Raw genomic sequence first — 18,162 nt, 5'->3', positions numbered from 1 at the left:
GTAGAAACTAATTAGTTTTGGTGAAGGTTAAGTTCTTTTCATCATTATTTTTGAGCTGTTCTGTTCTAGATGGCCTGTTGCATTTTTCACTGCATTGGCAATGAGGATCACAGTCTGAGCACATAGTACCTTCAGGTTTCCTATTACAGCTCTATCGTGTCAGACTTTGCTAACAAGAATAAAGCAAGATGCATGCTGAAAAACACCTTTATTCTCTCAATTCGATAAATATAATTGTTTACTGATACAGTTTAGAACAGCGCAAATGCCAATAACTCCCTGTCTTACTTTATTTTTAACCTCTGTGCTGGTTTAGAAGACGGCTTAAATCTTTTAAACCACTTCAATTCTCAATGTCTGAAGTCAGTACTATATATCTTGGGGGATGAATTTTTCTTTTATCAGTAACTGTTTCACATGCAATTTTCTCACTAACAGTTGTGTGAGGTAGCAACAGCAGCTGCTATTTGTATTTAAAGGCGAGTACTTAATTTTTTTTTACGTCTTGAATGAGTTTCAAGCAAAGAAAGAGCAAGAGGCAGAAAACACTGGTGGAATAGTTTATAGGCCCTCTAACAGCAGGAATACTGTTGGACAAAGTATTAATCAAGAAATAAGAGATTTTAACAAAGGCGATGCAGTATTTGTGGAGTCTTTAATCTTCATGTAGACTGGACAAATCAAATTGGCAGAAGTACTTTGGAGGATGAGAATGCATTCCAGAAAGCTTCCTAGAACAATATGTCATGGAACCACCAGGGACCAGCCTAATTTAGATCTTGATTTGTGTAATGAAACACAGCTAATTTGTAATGTCATAGCAAGGGATCCTCTGGGGACTGTGATCATAATCTGACAGAATCTCACATTGAGTTTGAGAGTGACATACATAACTCCAAAACTAGAGTACTGAACTAAAATAAAACCAATTACATATGTATGAGGGGTGAGTTCACTAAGGAAAATTGGAAAATTAGATTAAAAGGTATGACAGCAGATAAGCAATGGTGAACAGTTCAAAATATTTCATAGTTCTCAACAAACATACATTCTATTGATAAATAAAAGAACACCACAGTAAAAGTGATCCATCTGTGGCTAATTAAAGAAGTTAAAGATAGTATTAGGTTAAAAGAGGAGGCTTATAATATTGCTAAAAACAATACTAAGCCTAATTAGGACAGTTTTAGAAACCAGCCAAGAATGACCAAAAAATTAATAAAGAAAATAGAATGAAAGTAAACTAGCAAGAAAAATTTTAAAAACAGATTGCAAGAGATTTTACAAGTTTGTAAAAAGGAAGCGAGTACTAAATATAAACATGGGTCCCAAAGAGACAGGAGAAATTATAATGGGGAACAAGGAAATGGGAAAGAAGTTGAACAAATATTTTCTGCTCATCTTCACAGCAGATGATACAAAAAAGGGTATAATGAGAAAGAGGAACTCAAAAGTAGTAGTACTGGTGAAAGTAATGGGACTAAAAGTCGACAAATCCCTTGGACCCGATGGCTTATGACCTAGGGTTCTAAAGCAGGTGGTTGCAAAAATAGTGGAACCACTGGTTGTAATCTTTGAAAATTCCATATGTTCTGGTATTCTCCCAATGGACTGGAAGATAGCAAATGTAACACCACTATTCAAAAAAGGAGCAACAGAGAAAACCATGCTCTCCAGGCCAGTTTGTTTGACATCAGTCATTGGGAAAATCCTGGAATCCTATTATTAACGGCAGGGCACTTAGAAAATCATAATATGATTAGATGAGTGAACATGGTTTTATGAAACAGAAATGGTGTTTGACAAATCTATTAGTGTTTACATAGTGTTTACTATGTAACTAATCGGAGTGATGAAGGAGAACCAGTGGATGTAAGCATATTTAGGTTTTGGGTGGAGATAGGAAATAGCAAGGGATAGAAGACACCAGTGTAATAGTTTATAGGCCCTCTAACAGTAGCCACACTTAGGACAGAGTATAGATCAAGAAATATGAAAGGTACTTTTTTTTTGTTTCATTGGATGTGGTTGTCACTTGCAAGGCCAGCATTTGTTGCCCATCCCCAATTGCCCTTGAGAAGGTGGTGGTGTGCTGCCTTCTTGAACCGCTGCAGTCCAATAATTGTGGGCGACTTTAATCTTCACACCAATTGGACAAATCAAATTGGCAAAGGTTGCCTGGAGGATGAGTTCATAGAGTGTATTTGGGACAGTTTCTTAGAACAATATGCTCTGGAAAAAAACCAGGGAACAGGGTATTTTAGATCTGGTAATGTGCAATGAGACAGGATTAATTAATGATCTCATAACAAAGGATCCTTTAAGTGAGAATAATCAAAACATGATGAATTTCACTTTCAGTTTGAGGGGGAGAAACTTGGGTCTGAAACTAGTGTCTTAAACTTAAATAAAGACAATTACAAGGGCATGAAGACAGATTTGGCTACAGTGGACTGGAAAAATAGGTTAAAAGGTAACACAGTAGACAAGCAGTGACAGACATTTGAGTTATTTCATAACCCTCAACAAAAATTTACACTATTGAGAAACAAAGACTCTACGAGAAAGATGCACCATCCATGGCTAATTAATGATGCTAAGGATGGTATCAAATTGAAAGAAAAGACGGACAATGCTGCAAAGATTAATAGTAGCCCAGAAGATTGCTGGTTTCTAAAATTGCCCGAAGGATGACTAAAACAAATAGTGAAATTAGAGTATGAGAGTAACCTAGCAAGAAAAAGAAAAATAGATAATAAAAGCTTCAAGTATTAAAAAGGAAAAGTAAACGTTGGCCCCTTAGAGGATGAGACTGGGGAATTAATAATGGAAAACAAGGAAATGGCACAGACATAGATACAAAATACGTGCTCAGTCCACAAAAAGACACAAAAAAAAAATCACAAAAATAGTAGAAAATTAAGGGGCAAAAGGGAGGGAGGAACGTGAAACAATCACATCACTAGAGAAAAAGTACTCGTAAAACTAATGGGACTAAAGGTTGACAAGTCCCTTGGACCTGATGGCTTGCATCCTAGTATCTTAAAAGAAGTGGTTGCAGAGATAGTGGATGCATTGGTTGCAATCTTCCAAAATTCCCTAGTTTCAGGATAGGTCCCAGCTGATTGGAAAAACGTGACTGTATCACTTCTATTTAAGAAAGCAGGGGGACAAAAAGCAAGAAACTATGGGCCAGTTAGTCTAGCATCTGTCATTGGGAAAATGCTAGAATCAATTATTAAGGAAGTAGTCGCAGGACGTTTAGAAAATTAGAATGCAATCAAGCAGAGTCAAATGATTTTGTGAAAGGAAAATCATGCTTGACAAACAGAGTTCTTTGAGGATGTAACAAGCAGGGGGATAACAGGGGAACCAGCAGATGTAGTGTATTTGGATTTCCAAAAGGCATTCGATGGGGTGCCACATAAAAGGTTACTGCTCAAGAGCTCACAGTGTTGAGATAATCTTTTAGTATGGATAGAGGATTGGCTAACTAGCAGGCAACAGAGAGTCGGGAGAAATGGGGCATTTTCAGATTGGCAAACTGCAACAAGTAGAGTGCCACAGGGATCAGTGTTGGGGCCTCAACTATTTACTATTTATATTAATGACTTGGATGAAGAGAGCAAGTGTATTGCAGCCAATTTTGCTGCTGATAAAGATAGGTAGGAAAGCAAGTTGTGAGGACGACACAAAGAGTCTGCAAAGGGATACAGATAGATAAAAAAAATTGGTAAAAATTTGGCAGATGGAGTATAATGTGGGAAAATGTGAGGCTGTCCACTTTGGTAGGAAGAATAGATATTATTATTTAAATGGAGAGACACTGCAGAATGCAGCGGTGCAGAGGGAACTGGGTGCCCTCGTACATGAATCACAAAAAGTTAGCAAGTAATTAGGAAGGCAAATGGAATGTTGGCCTCTATTGCAAGGCAGATGGAGGATAGAAGTAGGGAAATCTTGCTACAATTGCATAGAGCGTTGGCGAGACCACATGTAGACTACTGCGTACAGTTTTATTTAAGTAGGGATATATTTGCATTGGAAGCCTGCTGCCTAGTTGGTTCCAGAATGTATTTTTCTAAGAAACTGTCCTGAATGAACTCATCCTCCAGGCTACCTTTGCCAATTTGATTTGTCCAATTGATATGAAGATTAAAATCGCCCGATTATTGCAGTACCTTTCTTACAAACCCCCTTTATCTCTTGATTTATACTCTATCCTACAGTGTAGATTTGGGAGCTATAAACTACTACCACCAGTGGCTTATTTTCTTTGCTGTTTCTTATCTTCACCCAAACTGATTCTACATCTTGATCTTCCAAGTTAAGATCATTTCTCATGACTGTACTGATCTTATCCTTTAACAACAAAGCTACCCCACCTATCCTTGAATATTCAGTTCCCAGCCTTGATCACCTTGCAACCATATCTCTGTAATGGCTCTCATATCATATTAATTTATTTCTATTTGTGCTATCAATTCATCCACCTTGTTTTGAAAGTTGGGTGCATTCAGATAAAGAGCCTTTAATTCTTTCTTGTAGCCCTATTTGCTGGTGTACTCTTTTGTTTGTACATTCTGTTCCTTCCTGTCACATTCTGGTTATCATTACCCATATTGCTACCCTGCACTATTGCCTTGTTCTTTCTCGCTAACTTTCCAAATCTCTCCTCACTTGAACCCTCCCTCACTATTTAGTTTAAAGCTCTAATTATATAATTTACCAGGACACTGGTCCCAGCGCGGTTCAGGTGAAAATTGTTCCAAGGGTACAGTTCCCTCTTACCCCAGTACTGGTGCCAGTGCCCCATGAATCAAAACCCATTTCTCCTACACCTATCTTTGAGCCATGCATTCAATTCTGAGATATATAGACAGGTTAAGTGCGCAGGCAACAAGGAAGCAGATGAAAATATAATGTGGGGAAATGTGAAGTTATTGACATTGATATAAAGAATAAAATAAATGTTCATCAAATCGGGAGAAACTAGTAAATGTTGGTGTTCAGAAGGATTTGCGTGCCCTTGTACATGAAACACAAAAAAGTTAACATACAGGTACAGCAAGCAAGTAGGAAAGCAAATGCTATCTATGCTGGTCTTTATTGCAAGGGGTTCGATGTACAAGAGTAAAGACGATTTGCTATAATTATACAGGGCTTTGGTGCGACCTGGAGTACTGTGCACAGTTTTGGCCTCCAAACCTAAAGTAGTTTATACTTGCCTTAGAAGGATGCAACAAAGATTTACTAGATCAATTCTTGGAATGAGAGGATTGGCCTATGAGGAGAGATTGCATATTACTGGCCTAAACCCGAGTTTAGAAGAATGAGAGGTGATGTCATCAAAACAAAAGATTCTAAGAGGGCTTGACAGGGTAGATGCTGACAGTCTGTTTCCCCGGAGAGTCTAGAACTAGGGCCACAGCCTCAGGATAAGGGGTTGCGCCATTTAGGACTGAGATGTGGAACAATTTCTTCACTGAGGGTTGTGAATACTCTACCCCACAGGGCTGTGAACTCTCAGTCATTGAGCATGCTCAATACTGAGATCAATAGATTTTTGGACCCTAAGGGAGTTTTGGGTGAACTCAAGTATATGGGAATTTCAGCATCAGATCTGTTGAGGCAGGGTGCAGATGGGCGACATTTATGGAGGTGGAAGCAAGATTTGTTTGTGATGGAGTGTACATAGGGTCGATAGCTTAGCTCAGGGTTAAGGATAGCAAGTTTGCGAGCAGTCTGGTTCAGGCTGAGACAATGGCCAAACAAAGGGATAGAATTGGTGGGAAAAGAATGGAGTTAATGACAAGGACCGAAGACAATGGCTTCAGCCAATGAAAGAAATCGAATGTCTCATGTGCTCTGTTAGGCACAAAAGAGAAGAACCACACAATCTCTAAACCAAGCAGAATGCTGCATTTGATAATGAGAATAAGTACCATTTTAACTGGAACACAAACATTCACATACTTTAGTTTACTAACTGATTGGGCAGTAAATCTAGCCCATTTAATCTCTCTCACCCAATCCCGCATCTCCACCAGTTGCTTTCAGCCAGTCACTTACTCTCTTGTATTTGGAGATGTACAGCACAGGAACATTCATGTCACACATGTGCCAAGAAGAGAGAATCTACCCATCTCCCTTTGACATTCAATAGCATTATCATTGCTGGACTCCTCACCATCGACATCCTGGGGATTACCATTGGCCAGAAACTTAACTGGACCACTTGCAAGTTTCCCTCCAAGTCACACACACACCTGACTTGGAACTACATCAGCTTTCCTTCACTGTTGCTGGGTCAAAATTCTGAAACTCCCTTCCTAATCGCACTGTGGGTGTACCTACACCACACATGGACTGCAGCAGTTCAAGAACGTGGGTCACCACCACCTTCTCAAGGTCAATTAGGGATGTGCAATAAATACTGGCCTTACCAGTCATGCTCACATCCCAAGAACAAACAATTTAAAAAAAAATACAAGTTCTGTAGTGCTTTGATTGTTTGGGGATGGTGAGGTTAACAAAAAAAAAGTAAACTGAACTTTTGACAGCTTGAAGCATGAATGAGTCTCTCACTATACCAAAAAATTATAAAATATACATCCTGAAAATGCTTAGAAGCTCACTTAAGCTCGTAGGTGCTTGTTAAAAATAAAAGTAAAAATGGCACTTGTTAAGAATAAAAGCTTTACTTTAGATCAATTTTTCTGCCTCACCTGGTAATACAGAATCTTGATTGTCTACTGGCTCCATTCTCAACTCATCATGATGCTGGGTGCAAACCTTACTATCAATTTGGTACAGCAAGGCAGGACACAGGTATGTAAACTCCACTGTAGAAATCCCAGAATTTGTGCTAAGACCATAGTGCTGCAGCAGCCGGGACACATTGAAGCACTAGAAAGAACAAATTTTTTAAATATTCCAATATTCTCACCAATTAAGTAAGTGAACATAACTTGTAAGCAGCATGTTCTTTGACTTTTCAGATTACAGTTTAAAATTAAAATTTAAGTGTATGAGATAATAATTGTTTCTACTGCCACGATTTTTTTTTGAACAAGAATTTACAAATATATTACATGGCAACTGGAAAACAATAGTTACATATAGAGACTGAAAATACAGTTAAAACCTTGTTATCTGATATGTAAGAGAACATACGTTTAATGTTATATTCTTGATGTCAATCATATGAATAAGAGTTAAATTATATCTGGTATTATACATTTGCTCCAGAAATTTTACAAAAGGAAACTACAAATTTTTTTTTATAACATTGGTGAAAATTGTGTGTGCAATCATGGTGGTCCGCATCGAACATGAGAAAGTGTTGGCCTTCATATTACTTTACAGATGAGACCGAAGCCCAGTACGTCCTCTCAGTTGGACGTAACAGATCTCATGCCACTATTCATCTCAAAGCAGGTGATTTTCCCTGAGGCCGGACATAATTTATCCCTCATCCAAAAACCCCCCCAGATTATTTGGTTATTTATCATATTGCTGTTTGTGGGACTTGCTGCATGCAAATTAGTTGCAGGGCTCCCCTACATTACAATAGTGACTGCACTTCAAATGTAATTCATTGGCAGTGATAAAATTTGGGACATCCTGAAGCCGTGAAAGAAGCAATATAAATGCATTTTTCTTCAGTTATTTGTACTTAAAATTGATACAAATCTTCCAGATTAATACAATAAATTTTATACTGTAATTGCAGTATTCTCTCAAATTTGTATTACTGCTGGGCACCTGCCACTTATCATGTACCTCGTCATAGGCTATTTTACCATTTGAGGTATCACAGCCAAACTTTCTATTGTCCTCAACAAACATTCACAGAAGTGCAAGTCTGATAACACTGGGGCAATTTATACCTTCAGGTGTAAATTGGCTCTAACTTGATTCGCATTTTTTTTTAAATAGGTGCCTGAATCTCAAGTGCAAATAATAAACAATTATCTGGTCTAAGCTCATTTACATAATTATTTAACAGCTCCAATTGCCATCGCAAAAAGATCCAGGGATAATGTCAACTACAGGTAAGTTGTATGTCGGTCAATTTTAAAGCCAAGGATGTTATTTTTCTCTGTAGTTGCAGGGATGCAGATGCCAACAGGACAGTACAGAACACCTATAGGGCACCCTGAGACCACTCTGCAGCTTTGACTCTTCCTCTTAACATGGCAGCTTGAAGGCTCCCTGTTGTTAAATCCTGTGGACCAGTAAAGGGAGCTGGAGCCAGAAAAATAAACAGTAACTGGCACAAAGGCTCTTGAGAGTTTGAGTAACAGTGACAAGGGAAGGCAAAGGGGAACCAAAATAATTAGAAAGCCCTGAAACTTTTTTTAAATGATAAAATATCAGCTGGATTTCACATTCTACATAGGAAAAGAATCTTGATACAGATTACAAATTAAGCTTAAGCAATTAGTTAAAACGGGAAATTTACATTTAACAGTCTGCTTTTATCAATGTGAGGAATCACTCTGAAAACATTTAAAGACATCATTTATAGAAAAGTAGCTTTAAAACAGGTTCCATTTATAAAATTTGTTCAGCCAGTCTCACCTCATCATGCACAAAATCAGCTTGTAGGTGATCTTCATGATTCAATTTTGAGGAACTCAAATCTTTCTTTGTTCCATGTTGAGAAACTGCTTCATTCTCATGAGCATGAGGATGCTCATCTCGATCCTGTTCGGTCTTGGACACAATACTAGAGGATTCCTCAGGAGATGTAGTTAATGCCACTTCTGGTTGTTTTGCTACACTTTTATGTTTTTTGCGTTTTTTTGACCTTTTTTGGGGTTGCTGCTGTAACGTATTGGCATCTGAAGGGTCAGGGAGTTGTTCTCCCTCTTTATGAATCTGTGAACCTGCAGAATGGGCAGCGCCTCGATGATGGTTGTGGTGATGATGCCGAGGCTGATGATAAGTAATGGGAGTGGTCACAGTGGTATGTGTATTCTTACTGTCTGAGTTCTTGCAGTGCCTAACTTTCACCTTGGGAACTGGTATAGTTTGGTCATGTGCTGTGTGATTGGAGCGTGAATGGGAGTGTACATGCTTGCGTTCAAGTTGCTCTAGGTGTGAATCATGATTATGGTCATTGTGCTGTTCTAACTCTACAACTTTAACTTCTCCGAGACCTAAATTTGATAAGAGCTTCTCTAAACCATGAAAGGCCAATTTCCCATTCTTACCATAACGACTGAACAGTTTTTGAATGTAATAAATTTGCTTATTTTCTGCATGATGTAGAGAGCTCTTGCTGGGATTGTTTTGAAGGTAAGACTCCTCAGAGATCTGGTAATCATTGTGTTTATGTATATGGTTCTCCTCAGTAGCATGGTTATGGTTATGATCATGATTGCTTTCATGGTCGTGGTCATCATGGCAGTGGTTGCAATGATGAAAGAGAAAAGTGAGTAAGCAAATGAAGCAAAATTTTGTATGTAGATGCACCTTCATAGTGGAAATACTGCACCTGAAATAAAAGAAAACAGTTTCAGAAAAATGCACTAAATCATCTCAGTTTCCACCTTGTAACAAAATATTATTGCTTTACCAAAGGTGAATTTTGAAGATGCCCAAGACAAGAAAAAGAACTCAGTCATGTTGCAAGTTAATTAATTCATTCAAAGTATATGGCAGTTATTGTATAAACACAAGGCTTCTTTGCCAAACAGAATATTTATTAGAAATTGACATGCATAAACACACCATTTTTAAAAAGGTACTATGGTTTCCAGCGTCAATCTTAGGCCACTCAACCCATCGAATCCATGCCAGCTCTTTGTACAGCAATCCAGTCAGTTCCATTCCCCTGCTCTATCCCCATAGCCCTGCAACTTTATTTCCCTCAAGTGCCCATCCAATTTCCTTTTGAGACTATTCATCGCCTCTGCTTCCACCACCCTCATAGGCAATTACCATTTGCTGCAAAAAAATGTTCTTCCCCACATCACACTGCATCTCTTACCCAAAACCTTAAATCTCTGTCCCCTATTCCTTGTACCGTCAGCTAATGGGAACAGTTCTTCTTTGTCTATGAAGGATATGAAATTTCGATGCACAGGAGGAATAAGTTAACTGAAACTCTGACTTATGATCAACTTGGAGGACATTAACAACTGGACAATGCCATGTTCATTGGAATTATGTATCACGATTAGTTCCTGGCAAGAATGGACGACACATTACACCTGAACAATGCCATGAGCTGTGCCCATCAGCGTGAGGGAAATAACATTATCTTTATGCTGTGAAGACAGCAGGGGAGGAGGAGATAAGGAATTGTCCCTGACCTTGCAGTTCTGCATAGCTCAGGAGATTGAAAGACCAGGCGGCCAAAGGGCTGATAACTGATACTACGGCCTGAGGCCCAGGCGTGGGATAACGTGACTGGAACACTATAAGAAAGGACAACATTGGAACGCGGGCACTGCAGTCAGGTGAAGAAGGATGGGAATCGGTCATCTCCAGATCCAGGCCTACAATCAACATCAGTAACAATCAGCCGCATGGGTAATTGTAAGTTTCAGTCAAATCATAAAGGGGTTTAATTGTGGTTATGTTGGTCTAATAAGCTAACGAATTTAGACTCAGCCAAAACCTGTTTGTCATGTGTATTTTGTTCTTGTAATTCTGGGGTCCAAGAATCATTGTAAGGAGAAATGGAACTGAAACCCATACATTTACCTTATCGAAATCTGTCATGATCTTGACGCTATCAAATCTCCCCTCAATCTCCTTTGCTCAAACCCAGCTTCTCCAACCTAACCTTATAGATAAAATTCCTCACCCGAAACCATTCTGATAAATCTCCTCTACATCATCTCAAGGACCCTCACATCCGTTCTAAATTGTGGTGACCAGAGCTGGATGCAATACTCTGGTTGTGCCTTAATCAGAGCTTTATAAAGGTTCAGCATAAATTCCTTGCTTTTGTACTCAATATCTCTGTTTATGAAGCCCAAGATCCCACATGCTTTGCTAACTATTTTCTCAATATGTCCTGCCACCTTCAAAGATCTATGCACATGAACCCCCAGGTCCCACTATCCCTGCACACTCTAGAACTGTGCCATTAAGTCTATATTGTCTCATCCTATCCCTTCTGCCAAAATGCATCACCTTACATTAAGTATTAAATTTCATCTGCCACTTGTCTGCCCATTCTGCTAGCCTATGTCCGGTTCCAGTCTATTGGTAGCACCATTACCGTCTGCCGTAACTCCAAGTTTGGTATCATTGGCAAATTTTGAAATTCTCTGTATTCCAAAAACATATGTCATTTATATATATCAAAAATAGCAGTGGTACCAGCATTGTCCCTTGAAGAACACCATTGTCTAGCATCCTCCACTCTGAAAAACCCATTTACCGCGACTTGCTGTTTGCTGTCCTTACGACAAGCTGACACTCCTATTCCATGAGCTTCAATTTTGTTAACCAGTCTTTTTTGTGGTACCTTGTCAAACACTTTCTTAAAATCTACATAGACAATATCATTTGCAATCCCTTCATCAACCTTCTCTGTTAATTTATCAAAAGTGTTAGAGAAAACGGTGTTAAAAACTATGACCTTTAATTCAGTATAAAATGGACGTTCAGAGGAGAACACAAGAACACATGAACCAAGAAATAGGAAGAGTAGACCATATGGCTCATTGAGCCTGCTCCGCCATTCAATACGCTCATGATTGATCTTAGGCCTCAACTCGACTTTCCCACCCGCTCGCCATATCCCTTGATTCCATGAGACACCAAACATCTGTCTATCCCAGCCTTAAATGTATTCAACAATGGAGCATCCACAACCCTCTGGGGTAGAGAATTCCAAAGATTCACAACCCTTTTAGTGAAGTAATTTCTCATCTCAGTCCTAAATGATCGGCTCCTTATCCTGAGACTGTGCCCCGGTGTTTTAGATTCCTCGACCAGTAGAAACAACCTCTCAGCATCTACCCTATTCAACCCCTACAAAATCTTGTATGTTTCAATGAGATCGTCTCTCATTCTTCTAAACTCCAGAGAATATAGACACAATTTACTCAGCCTCTCCTCATAGGACAAGTCCCTCATCCCAAGGACCAATTTAGTGAACTTTCGCTATACTGCCTCCAATGCAAGTATATCCTTTCTTAAATGTGGAAATCAAAACTGCACATAGTACTCTAGATGTGGTCTCACCCTGTACAATTGCAACAAGATTTCATTATTCCTGTACATCAAACCCCTTGCAATAAAGGCCAACCTGCCATTTGCCTTCCTAATTGCTTGCTGTACCTACATGCTAACTGTCATGTTCCTTGCACTAGCACACCCAAGTCTCTGAACATCAACAATTACAAGTTTCACACCTTTTAAAAAATATTCTGCTTTTCTATTGTATGACCAAAGTGAATAATTTCACACTTCCCTGCATTATATTCCTTCTGCCATCTTGTTGCCCACACACCTAACCTGTCTGTATCTCTTTGCAGCTTCTCTGTGTCCTCCCCACAGCTACGTTTCCACCTACCTTTGTATCATCAGCAAGTATAGATACATTACTCTCTATCTCTTCACCGAACACATTAAAATAGTTTGTAAATAGCTAAGGCCCCAGCACTGATCCTTGCAGCACTCCACTGCCTGTAAACTTGAAAATGCCCCATTTATGCCCACTCTTTGCTTCCTGTCCATTAACCAATCCTCTATCCACGCTAATATATTACCCCCAACTCCATGAGCCCTTATCTTTCTTATTAGCCTTTTGTGTGGCCCCTTACCAAATGCCTTCTGGAAATCCAGGCATACTACATCTACTGGTTCCCTTTTATCTACCCTACTGGTTACATCCTCAAAAAACTCTAATAAATTTGTCAAACAGGATCTCCCTTCAGTAAAACCATGTTGACTTCTTCTTAACAATGCACTTAGAAAAGCATTGTATGATAAGACTTCTTTAATAACAGATCCCAGCAATTTCCCAATGACTGATAGTCTAACCAGCTTGTAGTTCCTGGTTTTCTCTCTCCCTCCTTTCTTGAAAAGTGGTGCAACATTTGCCAACTTCCAATCTGATGGGACCATTCCCAAATCTAAGGAATTTTGGAAAATCATAGCTGGTACATCCAATATCTCTGCAGCTAAGTCTTGTAGAACCCTTGGGTGTAGGCCATCAGATTCCGGGGATTTGTCAAATTTTAGTCCCTTAAGTTTCTCCAATACTTTTTCTCTGCTGATAATTTCCTTAATTTCTTTTTTTTTAGCCCCTGGGTTATCGTCTATTTCTAGCATGAAACTTGTGATTTCTACTGTGAAGACAGATACAAAATATTTGTTCAATGCCTCTGCCATTTCCTCACTCCCCATGATAATTTCTCCTGTCTCTGCTTCTAAGGGACCAATGGTTACTTTAGCTACTCTCCCTTTTTTATGTACCAATAAAAGCTCTTACAATCTTTTTTAAATTACTGGCTCATTTCGTCATCCTATTTTTTCCTTTTTTTAAAAATCAACTTTTTGGTGCCCCTTTGCTGGTTTCTAAAACACTCCCAATCCTCAGACTTGCTACTCTTTTTTGCAACATTGTCAGCCTCTTCTTTTAATCTATTGCTATCCTTAACTTTCTGAGTGAGCCATGGATGGGTCTTTCTTGCTGAGTTTTTGTTTTTCCAATGTATTTTTGTTGAACATTTTGAATAGTTTCTTTAAAGGTTTCCCACTGTTCATTTACCACCATACCTATTAGCATATTTACCCAATTTACCTTAGCCAGTTCTCCCCTCATACCTATATAATTAGCTTTGTTTAAGTTTTGGATTCTTGTTTGTGACTGGAGTATGTCACTTTCAAACAACATGGAATTCAATGGTACTATGATCACCATTGCCCAGTGGAGCTTTTACTGTGAAATTACTAATTAACCCTGCTTCATTACACAATACTAGATCTAAGAGAACGTTATCCCTAGTTGGTTCTACAACGTATTACTCCAAGAAGCTGTCCCGAAAACATTCTACAACCTCATCATCGAGACCACTCTTGCCAATTTCATTGTCCCAGTCTGTATGAAGATTAAAGTCCCCCACAATTATTACATTGCCTTTGTTACAAGCTCCAATAATTTCTTGTTTAATGCTCTGTCCAATGGTATAACTACTGTTAGGGGGGCTATAAACTACTCCCAGCAGTGTTTTCCACCCTAATTTCCACCCATACTGATTAGATTAGATTAGATTAGAGATACAGCACTGAAACAGGCCCTTCGGCCCACCGAGTCTGTGCCGAACATCAACCACCCATTTATACTAACCCTATATTCCGACCAAACATCCCCACCTGTCCCTATATTTCCCTACCACCTACCTATACTAGTGACAATTTATAATGGCCAATTTACCTGTCAACCTGCAAGTCTTTTGGCTTGTGGGAGGAAACCAGAGCACCCGGAGAAAACCCACGCAGACACAGGGAGAACTTGCAAACTCCACACAGGCAGTACCCGGAATCGAACCCGGGTCCCTGGAGCTGTGAGGCTGCAGTGCTAACCACTGCGCCACTGTGCAGCTGTCATTTTGATTCTACTTCATGATCTTCTGTGGCCAGATCCTTTCTCACTAACATCCTTGTGTCCTTTGTTATCAATACTACCCGTCCTCCTCTGCCATTCTCTCGGTCTTACCAAAATATTGTGTACCCTGGAATGTTTATTTCCCAATCATGATCACAGTGTAACTATGTCTCTGTAATTAGATGTAAATCATTTACCTCTATTTGTGCCACTAGTTCATCAACCTTATTGCAGATGCTTCGCACATTCAGATGAAGAACCATTAATTTAATTTTTTTTTACTTTTTTACGGCCACATGGTATGACATGGGTGGTTCCCATTGTTCAACTCCCCACCTGACTGCAGCAAGCGTATTTGTATTAAGAGTTTAGCCCCTTGGGGTTTTATTTTTTCAAATTAACAGACAGCAACTGGTTTTCTTGTAGGTTTTAAAAACAGGAAGTCTACTGTCTATTGATCAATACACGTTAGTCCGAAATTGTCACAACTGCATCCACTCACGCATTCGCTCATGCACACACACACACACACACACACACACACACACACACACACACACAAAGAAATAGATAAGAGAATGGAAAGAGAAAGGTGTTTTTTATTGGGGAGAAAGGTTTTGATAAACCTGTTGAATTCTCTTGAGACTCAGGTTCTAGATGGTTTCAGGCCTGATATGATCGTAGATTTCTCTTTTGACTGAAGCTTCTGTTCAAGATGGTGGGTCACTTCCAGCTCTGTCAGATTTTTTCAGCAGTGCATGTGCTTTCTGACTTGCTGAAATGGCAGCTGTTACAAGTAGCTTCACCTTCTGGGTCAGTCCCTCTCTGTCTCTCTGGCTGTTTTGTTTTAAGGTGAAACTGTCTCATCTCTCATCTCCTGTTAGGAGACATTCTGGTTTCTTTCACACGGTGATCATACAATGGCCCAAGATGTGACTAATTCACACCTCCTTTGTTTTAGAAGAAGACATTCAATTCTGGAATGTTTTTAGGAGAAGTGTAAAGATGGGTTTCATTAACACCTACTGTTTTTGAAGATTTGTCCTGCTCTTTGTCAGACTGTTTGAATACACAAAAGGCTAATTCCCTTTACTTTAGTGGCTATTTTAGACCACTGTTCATTTTTTAAAATAAAGATTCATTTAAAAAAAGACAAAGTCCGTTTTTTCATAACTTTTCAGAGGTAGTCCTTGAATGTTGTATCATTGCACTTCTGATGTGCGTGACAACGTCTATTCCTTGCAATGACCTTGTTCGCTGATTTTTGTTAAACCCTGTCCCTATCCCATTCGGTTTGTCTTTACCCACAACGCGATACTGTTCTGATGCCTCAACCTTTCTCTTTGGAATGCTAAATCTCCCTCCGCCTGAACCCTCTCCCCCACACCCGCCCCACCACCCCCATCAGTTCACAACCTCTAGCCTCAACTGAGAGCACTCTCTTAAGTCTGTCCCTTCCTGCCATACTCTGATTATCATTACCCTTATTGCTATCTCACCTTCTCCCCTCTCTTTAAATTATCACATCTTCTCTCACTTGAGCCCACACCCCCACTATTTAGTTTAAAGCCCTCTCTACCGCCCGAGTTATACGACTCACCAGAACACTGGTCCCAGCCCCGTTCAGGTGAAGACTGTCCCAACAGTACAGTTCCCACTTTCCCCAGTTCTGGTGAAAGTGTGCCATGAATTGAAACCCATTTCTCCCACACCAATCATTGAGCAATGCATTTAACTCTCTAATCTAATTTACCCAATGCCAATTTGGTCATGGCTCAGTTAATAACGCAGATATTATTACCTTTGAGGTTCTGCTTCTTAATTTAGCCCATACCTGCTCATACTCCGTATGCAGATCCTCTTTCCTGGTCCCATCTATGTCGTTGGTACCCACGCGGATGAGGACAACTGGATCCTCTCCCTTCCATTGCAAGTTCCTCTCCAGCCCTGAGCAGATGTCCCAAACCCTGGCACCAGGCAGGCAACACAGCTTTCTGGACTCTCACTCTTGGCTGCAGAGAACTGTGTCTATCCCCATTACTACACTGTCCCCTACTACCACTACATTCCTATTTACTCCCCTGCTTGAATAACTTCCTGTACCAAGGTGCCACAGTCAGTTTGCTCATCCACTCTGGAGCCCTCATTTTCATCCATACAAGCTGAACGAACCTCAAACCTGTTGGACAATTGCAAGGGCTGAGGCTCCTCCACTTCTACCTTCTCGATCCCCTTACCTGTCTCACTCACAGTCACACCCTCCTTTCCCTGACAAGTGGCCAAATCAAAAGACCCTTTCCTAAGGGGTGTGACGGCCTTCTGGAACAAAGTTTCCAGGTAACTTTCCCTCCCCCACCAATGCATCACAGTGTCTCTAACTCGGCCTCCAGCTCATTTACTCTGAGCCGAAGCTCCTAGAGCCACTAACATTTACCGCAGACGTGTTTGCCATGGATCACACTGGCGTCCAACAGATCCCACATACTGCAGCCACAACACATCACCTGCCCTGCCATCTTTATTATGTGTTAATTATAAATTAATGGAGAAATAATGAATGAACGCCACTACTATTAAGCCCCACTAATAAGCTTATTACTACTTATAAAACCTTACCAATAGATTACCTGAGTCTTAGAAGAATTCATATTCTTATTTATTCCAATTAATGTTATACTAACCCCAATTAAAATTCCTTAGTTTTAAGAGAAAAAGTTCAAACAATCACTTACCATCCTTGACAGAACGTCACACGTCAATTCCTCTTTCCCCTTCTGCGCGTGAACCAAATTCCCGCGTGAACCAAATTCCCGCGTGAACCAAATTCCCACCTTCACACTAGCACACACATCGGAAGTGTAATAAAACAACATTCACGGACTGACTCTGAAGAGTTATGAAAAAACAAAACTGTCTTTAAACTGTTTTTAGCTCCCCCTTGGTGAATCTTTGTTCACCGCTGCTCAATTATAAGGTAAAGAAACCAGCATAAAAAGGCTTTCTTAGGTTTAAAAAGAAGAAAAGCTGAAATTTATTAAACTTAAACTCTAATTCGGTTGATGCCTACGGATACACGACGTGCCCACACTAGCAAGCAGAGAGAGACGGGAAAAAAAGGAGAGAGACGGGGGGAGGGAAGAGAGAGAGAGAGACGGGGGGAGGGAAGAGAGAGAGAGAGACGGGGGGAGGGAAGAGAGCGAGAGAGACGGGGGGAGGGAAGAGAGAGAGAGAGAGACGAGGGGGGTAAAGAGAGGGGGGTAAAGAGAGGGGGGGTAAAGAGTGGGGGGGTAAAGAGTGGGGGGGTAAAGAGAGGGGGGGTAAAGAGAGGGGGGGTAAAGAGAGGGGGGGAAAAGAGAGGGGGGAAAAGAGAGGGGGAAAAAGAGAGGGGGGGAAAAAGAGAGGGGGGGAAAAAGAGAGGGGGGGAAAAAGAGAGGGGGGGAAAAAGAGAGGGGGGGAAAAAGAGAGGGGGGGAAAAAGAGAGGGGGGAAAAAAGAGAGGGGGGAAAAAAGAGAGGGGGGGAAAAAAGAGAGGGGGGAAAAAAGAGAGGGGGGAAAAAGAGAGGGGGGAAAAAGAGAGGGGGG

The 18,162-nt window shown here is 40.2% G+C and overlaps 1 protein-coding gene across 4 annotated transcripts in view; it reads right to left on the bottom strand.

Moving 5' to 3' along the window:
- Window positions 1-18,162, bottom strand: part of slc39a10 (solute carrier family 39 member 10) — a 140,964-nt gene that overhangs the window by 75,373 nt on the left and 47,429 nt on the right. For all 4 annotated transcript variants that reach the window (XM_068035663.1, XM_068035664.1, XM_068035665.1 and 1 more), the window contains exons 2-3: window positions 8,587-9,505; window positions 6,729-6,909 (exon numbers count right to left, since the gene is read on the bottom strand). In XM_068035663.1, coding sequence (XP_067891764.1) covers window positions 6,729-6,909; window positions 8,587-9,505 — 1,100 coding nt within the window. The remainder of the gene's footprint in view (window positions 1-6,728; window positions 6,910-8,586; window positions 9,506-18,162) is intronic.

This window comes from Heterodontus francisci, chromosome 7 (genome assembly GCF_036365525.1).
Source record: "Heterodontus francisci isolate sHetFra1 chromosome 7, sHetFra1.hap1, whole genome shotgun sequence".
Classification (NCBI taxonomy): Eukaryota; Metazoa; Chordata; class Chondrichthyes; order Heterodontiformes; family Heterodontidae; genus Heterodontus; species Heterodontus francisci.
Note: the sequence above shows the minus strand (reverse complement) of the source record. Positions and strands in the feature narration are given on the sequence as shown.